The following is a 24,195-nucleotide window of genomic DNA, read 5'->3' as shown; positions in this document are numbered from 1 at the left end:
TAAGTATACTATCATGTCATCAGCATAGAGGGATAATTTTACCTCCTCGTTGCCTATTTGGATACCTTTTATTCCCTTCTCTTGTCTTATTGCTATTGTAAAAGCAATAATATTCTAAGTAGAGGTTCTAACAGTGGCACAAATCAAGTTACAGAGGGAAGGTAGTTCTTAAAATAAAAGGTTTATTGACTAGCACTTTGTAAAGGTTAGGAACCACAAGATGTAGAAGCTCAACTACATCATTTATTAAGTCCTGGACCAGATTCCATCTACCACTGGGTTGTTTTATAGCTCGGAAGTCTGCATGCAAGGCAGAGGTGAAGTAAGGAACTGCTTATGAGGTTTTTCGTAAATCCCAACAACTAAGAAATTGTGAGAAGATTTGGGACCTCAGAAGGTTTTTAGGACCAAATAATAGGCTCTTGTGTCCAGGAGAAAATGAATATACTTACCAGTAATGTTAATGCTCACCCATGGCTCTTCTGGGAGGATCTGAATTGTTGAAGCAGTCCTTGATCCATTTTGAGTTGGTTTTTGTATATGGAGTGAGGTGTGGATCTTGCTTGAGTCTTTTGCAGATGCTTTTCCAGTTTTGCCAACACCATTTGTTAAAAAGGCTGTCATTTCTCCACTTAACTGATTTTATCTCCTTGTCAAAAATCAGTTGACCATATGTAGATGGGCTGATTTCCATGTTCTCAATTCTATTCCATACTTCTATGTATCTGTCACTATACCAGTACCATGCTGTCTTGACCACCATGGCAGTGTAGTAGGGTTTGAAATCAGGGAGTGAGATGTCTCCCACCCTTGTTTATATTTTTAAGGAGTGCTTTGCTTATTTGGGGCTGGAGATTGCCTTTTCCATCTCATCAGAGAATGGAATTGGTATTTGTGTTCGGATTGCATTGAATGTGTAAATTGCCTTTGGTAATATTGCCATTTTCACAATATTGAGTCTTCCTATCCATGAGCAAGGGATATTTTTCCGCTTCTCAAAGTCTCCTTTTGTTTCTTGTAGTAATGTTTTGTAATTTTCTTTGAATACATCCTTTGTGCTTCTGGTTAGATTTACTCCTAAGTCTTTAAACTTGTGATTAGCTATTGTGAAGGATATTGTTTTCCTTAGCTTCAGCTCTGTATTCTCTTTGTCACTGTAGAGAAAGCCAACTGAGTTTTTATGTTGCTCTTGTATCCTGCCATTTTGTTAAATTGGGCATCTATGTCCAATAGTTTTCTTGCTGAGTCTTTAGGGTTTTCTAAGTATACTATCATCATCTGCATAGAGAGATAATTTTACCTCCTCTTTGCCAACTTGGATACTCTTTACTTCCTTCTCTTGTCTTATTGTTAAGACTTCCAGTACTATATTGAATAAAAGATGTGATAGTGGGCATCCTTGCCTAGTTCCTTTTCTTAAAGGCAATACCTTTAACTTCTCTCTATTGAGAACAATATTGGCTCTCGAGTTTGCGAATATACTTTTTACTATGTCGAAGAAATTTCCCTCTAATCCTATTTTGCTCATTGTTTTAATCAGGAAACAGTGTTGGATTTTTGTCAAAGGCCTTTTCTGTATCAATTGATAGGATCATGTGGTTCTTGTTCTTTGCTTTGTTATTGTGATGAATTACATTGACAGAATGACTTTGCATATCATCCTTCATGTGTCATTCCAAAGGTTTCTTCACAAGTCATTCCAAGTTTTCTAGTTCATGCCACACAGTGCCTTGCAAAAGCACCACATGAATAAAGCAATAAAATACGATTGTTAAGCAAAAAAAGATAATTTATAGCTAAATGTAGGAGTTGTCAACCTTTTTTAAAAACAAGATTCAAAGCCTATCAAATTCCTGAGCATTTTCTGTTGAGTCACCTATACAGGGTAGAGAGATTATACTTGACCTTATATCCTTTTCTTTCTGGTTAGACTAAAATAGTCTAATGATCCCAACCAGGCTGCTCCTTGGAGGCAAGGATTCTGAGGCCTCGTCTGACATACTTTGGTCATGTTGTAAGGAGAGACCAGTCCTTGGAGAAGGACATCATGCTTGGGAGGGTGGAGGGCAGGCGCAGGAGGAGAAGGCCCTCTAGAAGATGGATTGATGCAGTGACTGGGGTAATTGGGATGAATGTGTCAGAAACAGTGAGATTGGCACAGGACAGAACAGTTTAGAGCTGTTGTACATAGGGTCGCTATGAGTAGCAAGCAACTTGATGGCACTTAACAGCAACAATTTAACAGAATAAATACACATTCACAATACCAGAAAGAATTGGTTGGCACAAATATTTCAAGAACTAGCATGTTAATTGGCCTTATGCTGAATGATGGCTGCTCGCATCTTGTTGAGTGTCACTTATGTTCAGGGTTATTTTGGCTTTATTTTCATCCCCAAGTGGGTGTCAGCTGATTGGACTCGTCAAATGGATTGGGGGGTCTCTAGCTCAGAGTCCAAGGGCTGCAGCCCTAAGGCCAAATGTTAATTGATTTAGGGGTGACCATTCTTTTAAGTCCTATAGCAGTGGTCTTCCTTTTTGCTCTATTGAAGTAGATTGGAGTTACTGTGATGATGAACAACTGGGCCATACATGTGTTAAATACCACAGTTTGCTACCTATCATGGACAGTGTTTGGTGGAACTTGCAGATTGATTCAGGTTTGTAAGCAGTAGTGGTATCCACTTCTAAACCACATGCATGCCTCTGGAAATTCTATGAATTTGGAGAAATGATGATAGTTATAGAAAGGTTTGCTGTGAAGCTAAACCTTATGCCATTGGGGATCAAATGCTGTAACGACTGCTTAGTGGGTGGACAGTGTTTGGTGGAGCTCCTGGATGTAAAGCAGATTTGGAAGCAGGAGCAGCATCCACTTCACAAACCACATGCCTGTGGGAACTCTATGAACTTGGAGAAATGACAATAGTTATAGAAAGCATCCAGGCCTTTTGCTCTTAGGGTCACTATGAGTTGTACTCGACTTGATGGCTGTCAGCAACAACAACAGCATGTGATTAAGAGTTGGTGGTGATAAAGGAAAAATTTCAAGCTGTACTGAAGGCACTGGCGCAAAATAAAGCCCCAGAATTACATGGGATTCCAGTTAACATGTTTCTGTTAATAAATGCAACCCTGGACGTGCTTACCAGTCTGTCCAGGAAATTTGAAGACAGCTACTTGGCCAATGGATTGGAAGAGGTCCATACTTGTTCCCATTCCAAGAAAATTGATCCAACAGAATGTGGAAATTGAAAAACAATATTACTTACTATCATGTGCAAGCAAAGTATTGCTGAAGATCATAAAAAATGGCTGGAAAAGCCTGTTGACTACTCAGTAGTCTGTTGAACTACCAGAAGTTGAAGCTGGGTTTAGAAGAGATCATGTCATAAGGAATATTAATGCAGATATCAAATGAATCTTGCATGAAAACAGAGAATACCAGAATAATATGTTTTTGTTTTATGGAGAATATAAAGGCATTTGACTGTGTGAATCATAAAAAAACTATTTCACATTGAGAAGATAGACTCTGTTATGCCAGAGATGATGAGGATGGTGCAAGATAGGACAGGTTCCACATCTTTATAGTGTTGCTATAAGTTGTTCTCAACTCAAGGGCACATTACAGCAACAGTTTAATAGTAGTAGAAAACCTTTTTTTTTTGTTTTGTTTTGTTTTTGTTCTGAGCCCTTTCCAAATGCTACAACTCTGTAGGACAGAGTAGAACTGCCTGATAGGGTTTCCAAGGCTAAAAATATTTATGGAAGAACACCGCCATAGCTTTCTTCTGTGGAGCAGGTGATGGGTACAAACAACTGACTTTTTGGTTAGAAACCAAATGTTTTAACCACTATACCTCCTGAGGCCTGCAGTAATGATCTCCATTCTGTCAGTAAATAAACTCTCTTTTTTTAAAAAAAATTGGGGATGGTATAGTCCTAGTAGTTGAATAGCTGGGTCACATGGAGTTTCAGTGTTGAACCTTTTGAGGAAACGCCAAACTGTGTTCCAAAGTGGCTGCACCATTTTACAGTCCCACCAATAGTGTTTGAGAGTTCTCCCAAGGAAATTAGAACTGAGACACAAAATGGAGATTTGACAACTAATGTTTGTTCATAGCATTATTCAGTATTGCAAGAACGTGGAAACCACCTAGATGTCCAGTCACAGCCAAAAAGATTGAGAAATTCTAGTACATTCACACAGTGAAATACTGTGCAGCACTCAGGAGCAACAATTTCAAAAAATATTGTGTAACTTGGGAGAGGGTGGAGAGCATTATGCTAAGTGAACTAATAAAGACAAATGCTGCTTAAAACCAATATGGAAAAAATAGAAGGATAACTAGTAAAACATATATGGGAACTCAAGGGAGGATGAGGAGAGGAAGCAGAGTGGAGAGGATCGGTATGGGTGAAACCACAGGGCTGCACAGTTTGATGGGTGGTTGGAGGTGGGAAAGCAAATGGAAAGAATACTGGCAAAAAGACAGGATAATGATGTGAAAAGCCAGTGGTCATTAATTTTATAAAATAATGCATGCTAGTGATTGTATGAAACATTATGTGAATAAAGAATAGTGTAAAACACAACGTATATGAACTTTGTAAGCAAACCAATTAAAAAAAAATATTTTTTTCCAGGGATTTTTCTAGGCAATGTGGAGCCATGAAGCAGAATTTTTTATTTACTATAGATATCCCATCACATTGGTCATTTTAACATCTATTTTTTCTGTTCTACTCCTTTAATTCTTTAACATAATTAATATTGAGCTTTTTTCAAGACTTATTTTTTAATACTTTATTTTGCACTGGTTAATTAAAAAGTTCAGATACAGAACAGTACAGCTCTTTCCTATTTCCTTTACCTACCCCTTCCTCTACTCATCAAATGTGACTCTTAAGCTTTTTAACAGCACTTCATCTTATTCTGCATGATTGATACCTTCACATGTTTAACTTTTCATGTTCTAGAGTCTGATATATGTGTATATAATTCACTAAATATGGAATATAAAATATATGTCAGTAAACAAATAGAAATAAATATGTACAGTTTTACATACTCATTTAACATGAATATTACGCTTTAAAAATTATTCCATCATCTGGGTGAAAAGATCCAATTGTAATGGTGGGCAAGATCCAATAGTAATTAATTTTATAAAATAAGGCATGAGAATGTATAAAATACAACATGAATGAAAAATATTGTGAAACACAATGTATGTGAACTTAGTAAGCAAACCAATAAAAAAAAATTTAAAAAGACACATGAAGAAATGCTCAAAATTATCGATAATAAGAGAGATGCAAATCAAAACCACAGCGAGGTACCATCTCACGCCAGTAGCAATAACAAAGTTTAACAGGAAAACAAGCAATAAATGTTGGAGAGGATGCAGGGAGATAACGAACTCCCATACACTTTTGGTAGAACTGTTAAATGGTACAACCACTGTGGAAGGCAGTTTGGTGTGTCCTCAGAAAGCTGAACGTAAGAGATTTTATCTGACTTAGTTACATCATCGCTAAGAATATACCCCAAGGAAAACAGAACTATGATGCAAATGGAGATTTGTACACTGATGCTCATAGCAGCATTATTCACAATAGCAAAAACATGGAAACAGTCCAAATATCCATCAGCAAACAACTGGATTGAGAAACTGTGGTACATTTACACAGTGGGATACTAAGCAGCACTCAGGAACAATGTATTTGGAAAATATTATGTAACATGGGAGAGGTTAGAGAGCATTATGCTGAGTGAACTAACCCAGGTACATATGAACAAATTCTGTATAAGACCATTATTGTAAAAACAGGGATAACTAGTGAGGTGTGTTTGGATATACCAATAGGAAAGGGCAGGGGTCTGAGATGAGGGTGAATATCATGAGGTTATTGAGTCTAGTGAGTGGAGAGAGGGAGCAAAAAACAGCTATGTACATGATTCAAGCACAAAAATTTTTTAAAAATTCCTTCATGAGAATATACTGTAATATATTTTACCATTAAACCAGTATTAATGATTTAGGTTTCTAGGTTTTTTTACTATTGTAAGTAATATCTTTAGCATAAATCTTTTCCCACAGACCTTTTTTTTTATAGATTCCTAGAATGTTGTTGTTGTTATGTGTCATCGATTCGAGCACAGATTCCTAGAATAGGAATTGTTATTTGTTGTTAGGAGCCTTCAAGTCGAGTACAACTCATAGCAACCCTATGAACAAAAGATAGGAAACTAATTCTATCTTGCACCATCCTCACACCTTATGACACACAAGAGCCCAATTGCAACAATTGCTTTGTCAATCACATGGTTGAGGGTCTTCCTCTCTTTCGCCGAACTTCCATCCTTCCCAACACCATGTCCCTCTCCAAGGAATAGCACCTCCTGGCAATATGTTCAAAGTATGTGAGTCAAAGCCTCATCATTCTTGCCTCCAAAGAGCACTCCAGCTGCACTCTCTCCAAGACATATCTATTCATTCTCTTGGCCATCCATGGGCTGTTCAGTGCTCTTCTCCAGCACCACAGCTCAACGGCATCAATTCTTTTTCTGTTATCCTTATTCATTGTCCAGGTCTCAGATGCATAGCTAGAAATTGGAAAGACTATGACCTGAAGCAGATGCACGTTAGTTCTCAAATTGACATCCTTACTCCTTAATTATTTGGAAAGGTTCCTAACTGCAGATTTTCCCACTGCAGTGTGTCTCCTTATTTCCTGATTGCTCATTCCAAAGGTGTTAATTGTGGATCCAAGCAAGATGAAGCTGTCGATAGTTTCCATCTCCACCCATGATGACACTGCCTATTGGTCCAGTGGTAAGAATCTTTGTTTTCTTGATATTGAGAGGCAATACACACTGAAGACTGTATTTCTTGATCTTCTGCAACAAGTGCTTAAACTTTCAACAAGCAAGGTTGTGTTATAAGGCAGGTTATTGATGAGTCTCCCTCTAATCCTGATGCCACATTCCTCTTCATAGAGTCCAGTTTCTTGCATAATTTGCTCAGCATATAGATTAAACAGATATGGAGACAGACTGCAACCCTGATGCACTCCCTTCCCAATTTCAAACTGTACAGTGCTCCCCCACTCCATTCACACAATAGCCTCTTGATCCACATATAGGTTCCTCATGAGCACAATCAAGTACTCTGTCATGATCCACACAGTGAAATGCCTTTGCACAGTCTATAAAGCACAAATAGACATTTTTCTGGTATTCCTTCCTTTCAGCCAGGATCCATCTGGCATCAACAATGATACCCCTTGTGGCATGAACCTCTTCTAAATATCACTTGAACTTCTGGCAGTTCCCTATCTATGTACTGTTCTAGTCATTTTTGAATGATCTTCAGCAGTATTTTGCTTGCATATTCTATCAATGATAGTCAATAATTTCCACATTTAGTTGAATCACCTTTCTTGGGAATGGGAATAAATATGGGCTTCTTATAATCTGTTTCCAGGCAGCTGTCCTGCAGATTTCCTGGCATAGACTGGTGAGTGCATCCAAGGCTGCATCTCTCAATTTAAACAAGTCAGTTGGTATCCTATCAATTCCTGGGGCCTTATTTTTTGCCAGTGCCTTCAATGCAACTTCTACTTTATCTTCTATTATCATTGGCTGCTGTTCATGTGATACTTCTGAAATTTTTCAGTATTAACATTAACCAAAGCTGATAGTTACAGTTGTGTAGTGGTAGAGCCCAGTTTGAAAGTCAGTTGAAATGAGGAAAATCAACAACAAACATTGTTTCACAATTGGTACATAGAATGTCTGTAGCTTCAATATTGGAAAACTGGAACTTGTTAAAAGTGAAATGAAGCTTATGAATATCGACATACTAGGCATTAGCAAGATGCGATAGACCAGCTATGGCCACTTGGAATCAGATAATCATATGATATACTATGCAGGGAGTGAAAGAAGAAGAACGGTGTTGCATTCATAGTCCAAAAGTCAATATCAAGTTCTATACTGAAATACAATATTGCGAGTGATAGGATAATGCCATATACATATAAGGAAGACTGGTTAACCTATTAGTCATGTATATCCTCCTACATCTTGTGCCAAAGAGGAAGAAATTGAGAATTTTTACCAAATTTTGCATTCTGAAATTGACCAAACACAATCAGGATGCGTTAATGATAATTGGTGACTGGAATGCAAAAGTAGGAAATAGTGCAGATGGAACAATAGTTAGAAAATATGGGCTTGGTGGTAGAAATTAGTCTGAAAATAGAATGATTAAATTTTGTATTTACAATGATTTCTTTATTGCAAATACTTTTTCTGGAAGACACAAAAGAATGACTTTACACATGGATTTCACCCAATGGACTGCATAGAAATCAGATTGACTACATGTGTGGAAGAAATCTTTGGAGAAGCTCAATATCAGCAGTCAAAACTAAGCCATTATTTACTCATATACAGGTTCAAATTGAGGTAGAAGAAAATGAAAATCACTCCACAGGAACCAAGACATGATCTTGAATCAATTCCAATGGAATTTCACGATCATCTTAAGAATAGATTTGAGGCCTTGAACACCTGTGATTGAAGACCAGCTGTGTTTTGGGATGATATCAAAGGTATCATCTATGAAGAAAGCAAAAGGTCACTGCAAAAACAAGAGAAAGAAAAAATAGAAGTGGATGTCAGAAGAGACGCTTAAGATTGCAATGGAACATCGAGAAGCCAAATCTAAAGGAAAACAGGTGGAAGGAAAAGAGCTTAAGAATCAAATTCAAAGGGCATTTCTGGAGGACAAAGCAAAGTATTAGAATGTGCAAAGAGCTGGAATTGAAGAATAAAAAGGGAGGAACTCGGTCTGCATTTCTGAAGCTGAAAGAACTGAAAAAAAATATTTAAGCCTCATGTCACAATGTTGAAAGATGATATGGGCAATATATTGAATGACCCAGAAAACATCAAAAAAGGTAGAGGGAATACACAGAGTCACTGTACCAGAAAAAGTTGAGAAGAGGAATTACTGGGTCCAATATAACAACTTCGTTGCTTTAAAACGTTTTATACTATTTAGCGAAGCGGAGGACTTGAGCAACCATGTCCAAGGGCCCTGCGGTTGGCATTGATCTTGGCACCACCTACTCCTGTGTAGGGGTCTTCCAGCATGGGAAAGTGGAGATCATTGCAAATGATCAAGGCAACCGGACCACGCCAAGCTATGTCGCATTTACCGATACCGAACGACTGATTGGCGATGCGGCAAAGAATCAAGTTGCAATGAATCCTACTAACACAGCATTGGATGCCAAACGTCTCATTGGACGAAGATTTGATGATGCTGTTGTGCAGTCTGATATGAAACACTGGCCCTTCATGGTGGTGAACGATGCAGGCAGGCCCAAGGTCCAAGTAGAATATAAAGGAGAGACCAAAAGTTTCTATCCAGAGGAGGTGTCCTCTATGGTTCTCACAAAGATGAAGGAAATTGCAGAAGCCTACCTTGGGAAGACTGTTACCAATGCTGTTGTCACTGTACCAGCCTACTTCAGTGACTCTCAGTGCCAGGCTACCAAAGATGCTGGAACCATTGCTGGCCTCAATGCCCTCCGAATCATCAATGAGCCAACTGCTGCTGCTATTGCTTATGGTCTGGACAAAAAGGTTTTGCATTAGCACAATTAAGTGTTCCCGGATTCCCATTCTTCTCAGAGTCAGCCACAGTTTGTTGTGATCCACACAAAAGCCTTTGCATAATCAATGAAACACAAAAGGTGGGTGCTGAAAGGAACATGCTCATCTTTGACTTAGGAGGTGGCACTTTTGATGTGTCAATCCTCACTATTGAAGATGGGATATTTGAGGTCAAGTCTACAGCTGGAGACACCCACTTGGGTGGAGAAGACTGTGACAACAGAATGGTCAACCATTTCATTGCAGAGTTCAAGCGCAAACATAAGAAAGACATCAGTGAAAACAAGAGGGCTGTCAGACGCCTCCGCACTGCTTGTGAATGTGCAAAGCGCACACTTTCTTCCAGCACCCAGGCCAGTATTGAGATAGATTCACTGTATGAGGGAATCGACTTCTATACTTCCATTACCCGAGCCCGCTTTGAAGAATTGAATGCTGATCTTTTCCGTGGCGCTCTGGACCCTGTGGAGAAAGCTCTGAGGGATGCTAAGCTAGACAAGTCACAGATCCATGATATTGTCCTGGTGGGTGGTTCTACCAGAATTCCCAAGATTCAGAAGCTTCTTCAGGATTTCTTCAATGGAAAGGAGTTAAACAAGAGCATCAACCCAGATGAGGCTGTTGCTTATGGTGCAGCTGTCCAGGCGGCCATTCTCTCTGGAGACAAATCTGAAAATGTTCATGATTTGCTGCTCCTGGATGTCACTCCACTTTCTCTTGGTATTGACACTGCTGGTGGAGTCATGACTGTCCTCATCAAGAGGAACACAACCATTCCTACCAAGCAGATGCAAACTTTTACAACCTACTCTGACAACCAGCCTGGTGTACTTATTCAGGTTTATGAAGGTGAGCGTGCCATGACCAAAGATAACAACCTGCTTGGCAAGTTTGAGCTCACTGGGATACCACCTGCACCTCGTGGTGTTCCTCAGATTGAAGTCACATTTGATATTGATGTCAATGGTATCCTTAATGTTTCTGCTGTTGACAAGAGCACTGGGAAAGAAAACAAGATTACCATCACCAATGATAAGGGCCGCTTGAGTAAGGAAGACATTGAACGAATGGTCCAGGAGGCTGAGAAGTACAAAGCTGAAGATGAGAAGCAAAGAGATAAGGTGTCTTCTAAGAATTCCCTTGAGTCTTATGCATTTAATATGAAAGCAACAGTTGAAGATGAAAAGCTTCAAGGCAAGATCAATGATGAGGACAAGCAGAAGATCCTTGACCAGTGCAATGAAATTATCAACTGGCTTGATAAGAATCAGACTGCAGAAAAGGAGGAATTTGAGCATCAGCAGAAGGAACTAGAGAAGGTCTGCAACCCCATCATCACCAAGCTGTACCAGAGTGCTGGAGGCATGCCTGGTGACTTCCCTGGTGGTGGAGCTCCTCCATCTGGTGGTGCCTCTTCTGGACCCACCATTGAAGAGGTTGACTAAACCAATCTGCATACTTTATAGCATTCATTGTCCCACAGTTAAATTTTGAAGGACCCAAATTTGTAGCACACTGCAGTTGAAAAGTCTAAACTGCTAGACTAAATTTCTGTGCATTCTCAATACTTGAATATGGAATGTGTAGAGGGAAAGGAATTAACATTGCACTTTATTATCACTGTATTGTAAGTGCAGAATGCAATGTCTCAAATAAAGATGTATTTAAAATTGGCACAAAAAAAACCCCCAAAAAAACAAAAATGTTTTATACTTACGCTAAATTGCTTTGGTATGGTTTTACCATGTAAACTATTTATATAACTTTTATGACAGTTACCTCTTTTATTGTACCTTTGTCATTATTTTTTTTTCCTCAATTAAAAATAATCTCTGCTAAGAATGCTCTGAAACTTGCCCTATCTTGAGTCAGTCTCAAATCTGTAGTGTAGATATGTAGGGTCGTCATGAGTCGTGGGTGTCCCAGTGGCACGTAACAACAACAGCTTGCTAAGAATATAGGGAAAAGTGAGATATTTGTTTATAAAACTTGAATTTAGAAATTTTATACGTAATTGAATATTTTATGATACTTTATTGTTACTTCTCAAGGAATTAATAATTCTCAACCTTTAACAGTATTCTTGAATAAAATTTTCAGTGGTTAATGACTGGGTCTACTGTTTCTTTGCAGTGTTAAATAGATTAAATCTGAAACAATTTTCCCAATTTAACAGAAATTTGTCCTACCTCTAGCTCCAAATTACACTCACTCTTTGATCACAGTCAATAGTTTCCTGAAATATTCAGCATTGACAGAAAGTGAAGAAAAAAATCAACACACAGCTAACTGGAATTTAGCAAAATTTAAAGCCTATTTTAGTGTTTTAAATGACTCCAACACTTTTTATACCAGTTGATTCTGTTTTGAATGTCTTAAGGTCTAGAAACTTATGCTCCTTTTTTTGAGTTAATGATCACATCTGACATATAACTTTACTTGTAATCTAAAAAAGTTCTGGAGACCTAGTATTCAGAGTGCTTTAACCCAGAGCCTACACCTCTGGAGGTTTGAATCCAACAACAGCTCTTAGAGAGACAGATGGTCCATCTCCCAGCTGAGTCACAGCCACTCAAAATCAGTTGCAGTATCAGCTGTAGGTAATTTCTGACTTTATAACAATGAGGTTATGCTTATAATCTAGATATATTTCATAAAGTAATATCTAGGTGTGATACAGCAAAGATGAATATGCTTACCATTTCACCTTTGCATCATTGATTTACATGATGGGCTATAATAGAAATATTGGATAATTATAAAATTACTGCAGAGTGCTATACATACTCCATGCTAATTAGTTTTAATATTCTTCTACTATTTCTCAGTGAACGGTACACTAAATTTTAGACACCTTTTTTTTCTTTTCCAGGAGAGAGGATATAATTATTTTTAGTGTTGACATATAAGCGAAGTAAAAACAGCTTTTTTTTAACCCTCTTGCAGCAACAGGGATATCTCGTGGCATTGTCTGTAGTGATTTGCACTGCTTACCCAAAGGGTGAGCTGTGCACCACTAGCTTCATAGCAGAATGATGGGCTATCTTCTCCTGTTAAAATTTGCAGCCTAGGAAATTTGATGGAGAGTCCTATAAGTTGGAACCAGCCATACAGTCATGAGAGATTCTCAACAGATTTCTTAGCCCTGTCTTAAGTGATCACAATCACTGTTCTAGGTATAAAATACCCTTTTGAGGGAGGTGTCCTAGTGGCAAGAAGCTGCACTACAGTACTGAAGGCACGCAGTTCGAGGCTACCAGCTGCACCGCTGGAGGAAGATGGGCAGTCTCCTCCCATGCGATTAAGTGCCTCTGAAAACCCACCAGAGGGTCAGCTATTGGTTGGTTCCAACTGGAAGGTACACTACAACAACAACAACATATACACTTGAAGCAATAGCTCTATAGGCCTGAAAGTGAAAATTAATCTTAGTGGTGTTATGTACTAGTTTAAAACTTTTGTCATAATGAGACTCCTTTCTACTTTAAAACCTATTCCAGTTTAGGATGATGAGTTATGTAGTTACCTTAGTCATCTCTTCACTACCTGATGAGAAAGTTTGATAGCTCTTCTTTATTGAAAACCATATTTGAAAGTAGGGTCCTTCTAGTGACATAGGTATTTTAGGTGGCAGTCATTCATGCTGCTAGTTTTTAAAAGTTTCCAGCAGCTTCCTTAACACTGAAGCTTTCCATTGGTTCTTTTCTGAGGGCCTTGATCTTCTTACCTGCTAAAATTCTTCCTCTAGCTTAGTAAATGACTTCCTCCTACTTAATCTTTCTGCTTAAAATATTGTGTATCCTTAACCATGAGTTATTGGCATTAGTTGATCACTTAATAAACAGAAAATATAGGAAAATAAAAAATTTAATTAGAAAGATGGTATTGTTTGTGTAATAAAACAACTGTGATATTTGAGCTTTCATCTGCCTTACCCAGATCAAACCTAAACCTATAGAAATAAGGAGAATTATGTCTTGTAAGATTACTTCTGTTGTTAAACCTGAAATGTTTAAATATTGCACTCTGGGAGATGTAGTGGCTAATGGACTCCTCATCTATACTCTGGTTGCATTAGGTTCTAGAAGGTATTTGTGCTTTGCAATTTAATTGTGATTTATAAATATGCTCAGTAATTATGTAAATATATTTTCAATCCTTGCAAGTAAAAAAATAAATGATGGACAAGAAGAGATTTCTATTCTTTGACAGTTTGTATGGTAAGAAGAGATCTTTTTTAAAATTAATGATATTTTGGCTCTGAAGATAATGTTTCCCATGTTACAAATATTATTTGGAATTAGCAACTTGCACTCAAAAAAATGAAGGCAATGGATGTTATCTTGTATTGAAGTTTCATCTCATACTTAGTTATTTTATTTCCTCAACAGTCAGCACATATGTCATGTCTGGAAATAGAATTACACTTGCCTCTTACTCTGTCACTTGCAAACTAATACGATACATACTGAAGAGAGCTCTAGTGTCCTAGTGGCAAGAAGCTGCCCTGCAGTCCCAGAGGTACATGGTTCAAATCCACCAGATGCTTTGCTGGAGAAAGAGGGGCAATTTCCTGTACCAGTCAGATCCAATTTGAGGATACACCCACACACAAAAATAATAATTTTTATAATTATTAACATTTTGAAAAAACATACATACTGAGTAGGTAACATTTGATTACATTGACAATATTCTTTATTTTAATAGGAAATTAAGGTCAAGAGTAATATTAGTATATATTGTTAACTTCCAAAATGTACTTTATGATAATCTGTATACAACCTTTTTAATCTGTAGCAAAATATGTCCTTGTCACACACATAGATTTCCTGTCTGTACAGATTACAGTGTACATTTTATATATCATAGCATACAAAATAATACCATATAGGACATGGTTAAATAAATTATGGTGCATTGCATTCATTTTCTGGTGCCATTAAGAAGAATGAGTCAACCATAATATGCTGCCTTTGAATGATGTGCAAGACTAAGTAAATGGGGAAAAAAGTGTTTTAGTATGTCTCAGTTACATGTTTATATGTATAGATTGTTTCTCACAATGTCTATAAACTGATAGTATTTAAAGAAGTAGACTTGTCTATGTGTAATTCTTGAACTGCTGTTGCAAAAAAAGGGAAAACTGTACAACTCATTTTTTAAAAAAATTGAACTGATTTTCTTTGTCACAATGGTTAGAGAAAACGACAGGAATTTAGTGAGACATTTGGCCACCTTTAAGTGAAAGAACATTACTACACATAATGAATTATCCTGTATCTCTCTCATGTGAGTGGTAAGGAGTTGTGTTACTAACCCAAAAGAAAACTTCCTATACACTAGCAACTCTGTGGAAGAAAGACAGATGATCATTTCTTGTGTGATTTACAGCCTTTGAATCCACAATGAAGGGTCAACTATGAGTTGATTCTGACTCAAGGGCACATAACAGCAATCTTATTTAACCAAATTCATTCAAGAGATATAAACCAATTATGCTCTAGTATGCAATACTAAGACACAGTTACTGAAACATCAGGTATTTGTGTTCTTTTAGAATTATCCCTTTTTTCCTCTTACATATTTATGTAAATTATTGACTAGATTTTAAGGTAGGAGTAAAAGTAATAAGCTTCTGAGAGCACAGTGTTTTTCAAATTCATAATTGCTCTTGATTTGTTTTGTGTGTTTTTTTTCCTAGAAGGGAGACAGATTCAGTATGCAAAGATTTCACAGATTGTCAAACAGACATTTAATCAACTAATTTCTAATCATCCAGAATACCTTAAATGTAGCAACTCATTGGCTGCTTTTATAATTGAAAGAGGTAAGTTCAAATATTTGGGATGTGGTAGTTTATAGATTATATATTAACTATATATATTAACGACAGTAGTATCTTACTTGATTGTCCCTGTTTACATGGTACTGAATTGAGTTAACGTGACCTTTTATATTGGGTAGGTGTTACTAAACACAAAATTTTACAACATTTTCAAATGTAGAGGTAAACTATATTAATCAAGACCACTTTAGAATAGACATCTTAAGAATGGTAAAAAATCTTAAACCATAACCCTGTTGGAACCACCAACCAGCATCCTGAAATACAATAATTAGCATCAAGCATTGAGAAGAAGTCTCAATTATGAGACTCAAAAATGTTATTAGTCTCAAAAATAAAAAAAGAACATTTTCATGTAAGAAAAACTTACAATGTAGAAAATTTTAAACCTCTTGAGTTTTTATCCTGTTACTGTTTGAGGTTTTTTTAATGGGGGTTATGATGTTGCATTGTTGTTGTTGTTAGGTGCTATAGAGTCAAGTATGATTCCATAGCAAACCCATGAACAACAGATCTAAACCTGGTCCTGTCCTGTGCTATCATCACACTTCCTGACACGTTAGAGCCTGTTGTGGCAGTCAGTTGGCAGTCTGCCTGGGTCTTCTTTTCTTTGTTGACCCTCTGCCCTTCCAAACATCATTAAGTACATTTTCTCTTTTATTTATTGTCTTTGGTATTCTGGACTGGTAATTAAAAGTATTTTTTTTAATTTAAAATTTTTTTTAAATTTTATTATTTTTGTGTGCATGTACCGTCAAATCAGATCTGACTGGTACAGGAGGAGATTGTCCCTCCTTCCCCGGCAGAGCATCTGGTGGATTCAAACCGTGCACCTCTGGGATTGTAGTTGCAGCTACTTGCCACTAGGCCACCAGAGCTCCATGCTCATTACCATATTAGATCTTATAGGTGGTGCAAATATGATTTGGGGTTGGTTCTGACTCTTAAGAAATTCTCAAGATGTAAGTGGGGAGAGAAGAGAATTTTTTATCAATTGATAGCCTATGATGATAAAATTTAAAGATAATTTACTGTTACCTAAAAATCAGTGGAAATTTATAAAAACAACCTGATAGGATTAGGAGAAATAATACTTACACTGAAAATTTAGGGGTTACTAAGGCTTTGCTAAGGGAAAGGAAAACATCCTAGAATGAAAGAATGACAAAAAAAAAAAAAACAGGAAAAAACCCCTCCAGTAGGTTTTCAAAGGTTGTAAATGACATAAGAGGAGATTGCCCATCATTCTCCCATGAAATAGCTAATTAATCTAAACAGTGTACCTTTGAGTATAAATAGAAGAATAATAGAAAATGGGAGGAAACACTGGTAGCCTAGTGAGAAGAAACTGTATTGTCAACTCTTAAGGCATGTAGTTCACTAGCCGCTGCATAAGCCTGGAGTAGCAGCTTTTCCCTATGTGATTTACAGTAGTCTCTGAAAACTCTCCGGAGGGTCAACTGTGGGTTGGCTCTGACTAAATAGTACACAAGACCAGAAAAATAGCAGCTCTGGTGTCTCAAGAGATTAAGGCGCTTGACTGATAACCAAAAGTTTAGTGGTTTGAACCTTAGTCTCTAACCCAGGAGAGAAAAGTAGCAGTCTATTTCTGCAAATATTTACAATCTTAGAAGCTGTGGGGCAGAATTATGTCCTATAAGGCCGCTGTGTGTTGGAATTGAAGTTATACTGTGATTTTTTTAAAAATAGAAAATATAAGGAAGTAGAACTGTTTAAATGGCATAATTTCAATAAGAAAGCTGTGCGCAGATATACAGGGAAGCTGTAAGCTTATGTGAAGATGAGTTAAGAAGAGCATGTATGAGAATAATGAATTTGACTCCAGAAAAGTGTAAATGAGTTGAGAAAAATTAAGTGAATAACCCTAAAATAATTGACAAAAATCATTGCATACTTAAATTACATTTTCATAAACATTATATAGGCACCCCTTACAGGCCAGCTAACCTTTAATAGTATTACTTGTACTCATTCTTTTGATGACTGTTTCAGCCTTTTTCTGTATTCTCATATACCATACACACACTCTTATCCCTGCTTTCAACTAATAATCTTGCCCTATAGTCTTTTATTGCCACTAAAAGAGGTAATTATTTAGATTATTTAAATCTCAAAGGCTATCAGGCCCCAATTTTTTTTTTCTTGCAACATACACTTCCTATATTTATATCAGGGAGCTCTGGCATGGTAGTCTATAGGCAGTTGTGCTGCTAACCCAAACACCACATGGTCTCTCTCTGTTCAAATCCACTAGCTGCTCACATGGAGGAAAGACGGGCAGTCTTTTCTTGCTACAGTTTACGGCTTCAGAAACCCTAAGAATCAGAACTGACTCTGTGGCAGTGAGTATATATATATATGTGTATCACTCTTCTAGACTGTTACAGTGGAGAAAGGATCTTAAAAAATGGCTAATCTCATTTTTAAATTCGTATTCCATTTCCTCTCAAGGTAGTGAATTCTGAAATCTTTGCTTTTCTCATCATTATCAAACTCTTCTCCGGAAGCTATTGTAGTTTACATCATTGCCTTTCTTTCTTTTTTTCCCTCCTTATTGTGGATCATCGAATTGGACCTGACTAGCACTGGAGAAGATTGCCCTTCCTCCAGCAGAGCATCTGGTGGATTTGAACCACATGCCATTGGGATTGCAATGCAGCTTCTTGTGACTAGGCCACTAGAGCTCCCTCATAATTGCCTTTTTAACTCAGATTTTTAAATCACCATTCCAAAATTTAGGGAACTCTGGTGGTGTAACTTGTTGTACTTCATTGCTCCCGTGGCAGTTCTGATCTACCAGTAACTCCACGGGAGGAAGATGGGGCATTCTACTCCCATGTGATTTAAGTCTTAAAAACCCAACGAAGTGTGTGACTTCAAGTCTGAACTGACTCAGAGGAAGCTGTGAATAAGTAATTTAAAGAGTCACACTGACACTGTGCAGTCCCATTGATAGGAAGGATTACAGACACCTAGTTCTTGAATCAACTTCCATATTTATAGGTTCACACTGACAAAACCAGAGTCTTTACCTAAGTATCCCTGAATAATGTATTTTTGCTTTCAGTTCTCCAGTATTCTACAAAGTCTGACTTCTCAAACTTTAAATCTTAAAACCAAGGAAACAATCCTTTAAAGCAAGGACAGAATCATTATTTACTTAACTTTAAATTCACACTTAATTAAAAAACTGAATATCCATTTGTGTCCACTCTTCAGTTTAGCATGTTGGTATTGCTTTGATTTTTTTTCCTCTAGTAACTGCTCTAACCAATGCTGCCTTGCTCTGCCTCCTTGTTGCAAAGTAGTAGAAGCTTTAGTATTACTTATTGATTCAACTTCCAGAACATTAAAAACAGTTTGCTACACTTTGCATTTTTTATGCTTCCCTGGTTTACCCACTTGTTGCTCTGCCTTCTCCATTACTGGCACACATCATTTCCTTTTCCAGCCACTATGCCATTTTCCCAAACATTTAAAATTGTGCATTGTGTCAGGTAAAAGCTACCAGATAATATTCTCCACATAGAGGAGTGATCTTAAAATGTAAATCAAGATTTCTTTTTCTTCCATTACCATCCCCATAGCTCTTTAATATAATTTAAAAACTCCTTACCATAGTTAAACTACTTTATCTATCTTTAATTTACACCATATCATTTTTATCCCTTCTCCCTCACCTAGGGCCTGCACATTCTGATTCTTTTGCCCTCTCCTTATGTTGCTCACTCGTGTTGAAGCTTAAACTTCAGCTGCTTAGGGAGGAAATCAGCAACTAGTCATACTTTTTTTGAGGTAAACTTGCCCTCATTATTTCCATCAGTCCCATATTCAGAGAACATCACAGTTTGTGGTTGGTTTGGTCTTTTTTTCCCTTCTTTCTTCTCCTCCTAGAACCTTCCTGAAAGTACAACTTGATGTTGCTGTTATATGCCATCCAGTTGTCTGGGACTCATCATGCCCCTACAATAGTTCTGAACCCTGCCCTATCCTGAGCCAGTCTTACTGACACACCTAATCCCACTGCCGCAACTACTGTGTCAGTCCATCTCATCTGGGGACTTCCTCTCCTGCACTGTCCCTCCACCCTCCCAAGCATGATGTCCTTCTCCAAGGACTGGTCCCTCCTGGCCACTTGCCCAAAATATGTGAGATAGAACCTCAAAATCATTGCCTCCAAGGAGAAACTTGGTTTGCCCTCTCCAAGACAGACCTATTTGGTCTCCTGGTAGTCCATGGTATATATGTTCAATACTCCAACACTACAACTCAGAGGCATCAATTCTATTTTTATTCATTGTCCAGCTCTCTTATGCATGGCAAATAATTGCAAAGACCATGGCCTGGATCAGGTGTACCTTAGTCAAACACAGCTTAACGTACCACTTTCTCTGTCATCTCCTATATCACCTAATGAACCTCCAAAATATTTGTTGAATTAATAAAAGTTCTTTAGTTATAGATGTGAACCTGAACTTTGAAACACTAATGCTGGAGATTTTTTGAAACCATTAGCACAGAAGTAAAATAAAATAGTCAGAGGAGACTATTTGGAAGTCAAACAATGAGCTTATAACTGAGTTACAGAAAGTTCCATATTTTTTGTTGTTGTTGTTATATGCTGTCGAGTCACTTGTGACTCAGAGCAACCCTATGTACAACAGCTCTAAACTGTGCTCTGTCCTGTGCCAATCTCACTGTCTCTGACACACTCATCCCGATTGGCCCAGTCACCAAATCAATCCATGTCCCAGAGGGCCTTCCCCTCCTGTGCCTGCCCTCCACCCTCCCAAGCATGATGTCTTTCTCCAAGGACCGGTCTCCTTACAACATGACCAAAGTATGCCAGATGAAGTCTCAGAATCCTTGCCTCCAAGATGCAGCCGGGTTTAACCCTCTCCAGGATAAATCTGTTTGTTTTCTTAGCAGTTCATGGCACCCTCAGCACTCTTCTCTAACAGCAAAGCTCAAAAGCTTCAATTCTCCTTCTGTCCTCCCTCGTCATTCTCCAGCTCTCTGACGCATAACAAGTGATTGCAGAGACCATGGCCTGTACCAGACACACCTTAGTCTCCAGAGACACACCGTTGCTCTTGAGTACTTCAGAGAGGTCCCTAACAGCAGACTTTCCCATTGCAATATGTCTTTTAATTTCCTGGCTGCTGGTGCCAAGAGTGTTGATTGTGGAGCCAAGCAGACTAAAGCTGTGAACAATCTCAATCTCTTCACCATCCATCCTGATGCTGCCAATTGGTTCAAGCCTCAATTCATATTGGAGGCTGCAGTCCTTGACCCTCCGCAGCAAGCGCTTCAGGTCCTCCTCAGTTTCAGCAAGCAGGGTTGTGTCATCTGCATAACGCAGATTGTTGATAGATCTTCCACCAATCCTGATGCCACATTTCTCCTCATAGAGCCCAGCCTCCCAGATGATCTGTTCTGCATACAGATTGAAAAGGTATGGAGACAGGACACATCCCTGGCGTATACCCTTCCCTATTTTGAACCATGCAGTGTTTCCTTGCTCTGTTCTGATGACTGCCTCTTCGTCCAAGTATAAGTTTCTCATTAGCACGATCAAGTGTTCTGGGATTCCCGTTCTTCTCAGAGTTAGCCACCGTTTGTTATGGTCCACACAGTCAAATGCCTTTGCATAATCAATGAAACACAGATAGACATTCATCTGGTACTCCCTGCTTTCAGCCAATATCCATCTGACATTAGCTACAATATCCCTAGTACCACGACCCCTTCTAAACCCAGCCTAGACTTCTGGCAGTTATCTGCTGATGTGCTGTTCCAGCCATCTTTGGATAGTCTTCAGCAGAATCTTGCTTGCATGTGAAATCAACGATATTGTCCTATAGTTTCCACACTCTGTTGGGTCACCCTTTCGGATGTAATAAAAGAGACTGCCAGTTTGTATTTTAACATTGAATTTAAAGGAAAGAAATAGAATTATCAAAAAGTAAGTTGACAGGGACAAAACTCTTAGAAAAAGTATTCTTATTTCTGCAAAAGAAAAGATATAATAGAGTAGAGGAAGAAAGTATAACTTTATTAATAAATCAAGTCTATTGATAAAAACATATAAACACTGTATATAAACAGTGTTCTTAAGACAGAAATTTGCTGATCTTGTGCTTTTCCAGTGATTCTTTAACCATCAATTGCTCATGTGCAAGTTCAAATTGAAACTGAAATTAAAACAAGTCCACGAGAACCAAAATATGATCTTCATTCTATTCTACCTGAATTCCAGAATCAGTTAAGTTTGAAGCATTAAACACCATTGATTAGAAACCAGATGAATTGTGGGATGACATCAAGGATATCCATGAAGAGAACATAAGGTCATTGGAAAGCTAGAGCAGTAAGAAGAAACCTAAAAGAATGTCTGAGGAGACTGAAAATTGCACTGGTGTGTCAAGAAGCCAAAAAACAAAGGGGAAGGATGTCAAAGTAAAAATGCTGAGCAGATTTCAGAAACAGCTCTTGAAGTCAAAGCAAAATAATATAATTGGATGTAGAGAATAAAAAAAGGGAAGAACTCACTCTCTATTTCTCAAACTGAGAGTACTGCAAAACAAATTTAAGCCTAAGTTGCCATACTGAAGGATGCAATGAACAGTATGTTGAACAACCTAGGAAGCACTAAAAGATGGTGAAGGAAACTATACAGAACCACTATGCCAAAAGTAATTAACTGGCACTAAAAAATTCAGGAAGTACCATATGAGTAAAGGTCAGCCATAATGAACAAAGAAGTTGAAGCTGCAGTGAAGACACTGGCAAAAAATAAGGCCTTAGGAATCAATGGAATAGCAACTGACATGTTTAAACTAACAGATGCAGCGCTGAACATGCTCACCAGTCTCTGTGAGGAAATTTGGAAGACAGCTGGCCGGCTGACTGAATGAGAGAGATCCTTGTTTGTTCCCATTTCCGAGAAAGGTGATACAACAGAGTGTGGGAACTATCAAACAGTATCATCAATATCACATGCAAGCAAAGAGCTGAAGATCATTCAAAAATGGCAAGAACAGTATGTAAGTAAGAAACTGCAACTCTGTTAAAAAGGATTTAGGAGAGACTGTGCCACCAGAAATACCATTGCTGATGGCAGATGGATCCTGGATAAAAGTAAAGAATACTAGAAGAATGTCTGTCTATGCTTTATTGTGGATCATAGTGAGTTATGGCTGACATCGAAAAGAACAGTTAATTGTGCTGATGCAAAACCTATACCTAGACAAAAAGGCTGCTGTTCTAATAGAACAAGGGAATACTACATGGTTTTAAATTAAGGAGTATGTTAACATTGCATCTTTTCTCCATACTTACTCTGTATGCTGGGAAATTTATTCAAGAAGCTGGACTCTTTGAGGAAGAATGTGACATCAAGATGAGAAGAAGACTTAATCAACAATGTGTTATGCAAATGGCACAACCTTGCTTACTGAAAGTGAGTAGGACTTGAAGCACTGTGAAAGATTGAAGAATACAGATTTCAATATGGATTGTATCTCAATGTCAAGAAAACAAAAATTCTAACTCCTAGACTGATAGTCAACATCATGATAATGGAGAAAAGATTGACATTGTTGAAAATTTTCTTACTTCAGTTTACGGTCAGCATCCCTGGTACCAGCAGTCAAAAAAATCATGAGACATACTGCACTGGTAAAGTTTGAAGTCATGGACAGTAATGTCAGTTTCAGGACTAAGGTACATCTGATTCAAGCCATGCACTTTCCGATCACATCTGAGAGGTGGACAGTGAATTACAGAAGAATTGATTCCTTTGAGCTGTGGTGTTGGAGAACAGTACTGAATATCCAACAGACTGCCAAAATAACAGATATATCTTGGAGAAAGAGCAGCCAGAGTGCTCCTTGGAGGTAAAGATGATAAAGCTTCATCTAATATACTTTGGGTATGTTAGTTGGAGAGGGGCATCATGCTTGGAAATGGGGAGGGTCAGTGAAAGAGAGGAAGAACCTCAGCCAGGTGTACTAACAAAATGACTGCTGCAAGGAGCTGTAGTGTGTCAAGAAGTGTCAGTATATCACAGGATAGGGCAGGGTTCAGATTTATTATTTATAGGGTTACTATTGATCAGACCCAGCTCATCAGTACCTAGCAACAACTAGATAGAAGCCTTGCAAATTAATGTAATCTAGATGTAAAAGAAATAGTTATTTGAAAGCCAAGAATATTCTTTATCATTCTCTTGATTGATGTAAAAATAGAGATGGTGTAACGTAAGTTAATCTGATTTTATATTTGAGATATTACAGAACTTTACATTTTTCTAAATAGACATAAATTAGTTTTTCTATTGATTTATTATGTTGTTGTTGTTGTTATGTGCCGTCGAGTCGTTTTCGACTCATAGCGACCCTATGCACAACAGCCCTAAAGCACCAATATCCCTAGTACCACGACCCCTTCTAAACCCAGCCTGGACTTCTGGCAATTCTCCGCTGATGTGCTGTTCTAATCGTTGTTGGATAATCTTCAGTAGAATCTTGCTTGTGTGTGAAATCAATGACACTGTTCTGTAGTTTCCACACTCAGTTGGGTCACCTTTCTTTGGAATGGGAACAAATATAGATCTCTTCCAGTCAGTTGG

At 37.9% G+C, this 24,195-nt stretch overlaps 2 protein-coding genes across 3 annotated transcripts in view; both read left to right on the top strand.

Annotated features, from left to right (window-relative positions):
• Positions 1 to 24,195, top strand: part of ADAD1 (adenosine deaminase domain containing 1 (testis-specific)) — a 99,078-nt gene that overhangs the window by 25,743 nt on the left and 49,140 nt on the right. For both annotated transcript variants that reach the window (XM_006881047.1, XM_006881046.1), the window contains exon 5: positions 15,399 to 15,524. In XM_006881047.1, coding sequence (XP_006881109.1) covers positions 15,399 to 15,524 — 126 coding nt within the window. The remainder of the gene's footprint in view (positions 1 to 15,398; positions 15,525 to 24,195) is intronic.
• On the top strand, positions 9,101 to 11,139 carry LOC102843460 (heat shock cognate 71 kDa protein-like). The gene is made up of 2 exons (XM_006881045.1): positions 9,101 to 9,664; positions 9,775 to 11,139. Exons 1-2 carry the CDS (start codon positions 9,101 to 9,103, stop codon positions 11,137 to 11,139), a joined length of 1,929 nt encoding a protein of 642 aa, XP_006881107.1.

Source organism: Elephantulus edwardii, unplaced genomic scaffold, assembly GCF_000299155.1.
Source record: "Elephantulus edwardii isolate Elephantulus edwardi_28Jun2011 unplaced genomic scaffold, EleEdw1.0 scaffold00012, whole genome shotgun sequence".
Taxonomy (NCBI): domain Eukaryota; kingdom Metazoa; phylum Chordata; class Mammalia; order Macroscelidea; family Macroscelididae; genus Elephantulus; species Elephantulus edwardii.
Note: the sequence above shows the minus strand (reverse complement) of the source record. Positions and strands in the feature narration are given on the sequence as shown.

What these genes read in the sequence shown, in the direction of transcription:
- LOC102843460 (XM_006881045.1), top strand. Translation starts at nt 9,101, where the DNA reads ATGTCCAAGGGCCCTGCGGTTGGCATTGATCTTGGCACCACCTACTCC. An exon ending in CTTATGGTCTGGACAAAAAG is followed by an intron (nt 9,665 to 9,774) that starts GTTTTGCATTAG and finishes GAAACACAAAAG; the next exon opens with GTGGGTGCTGAAAGGAACAT.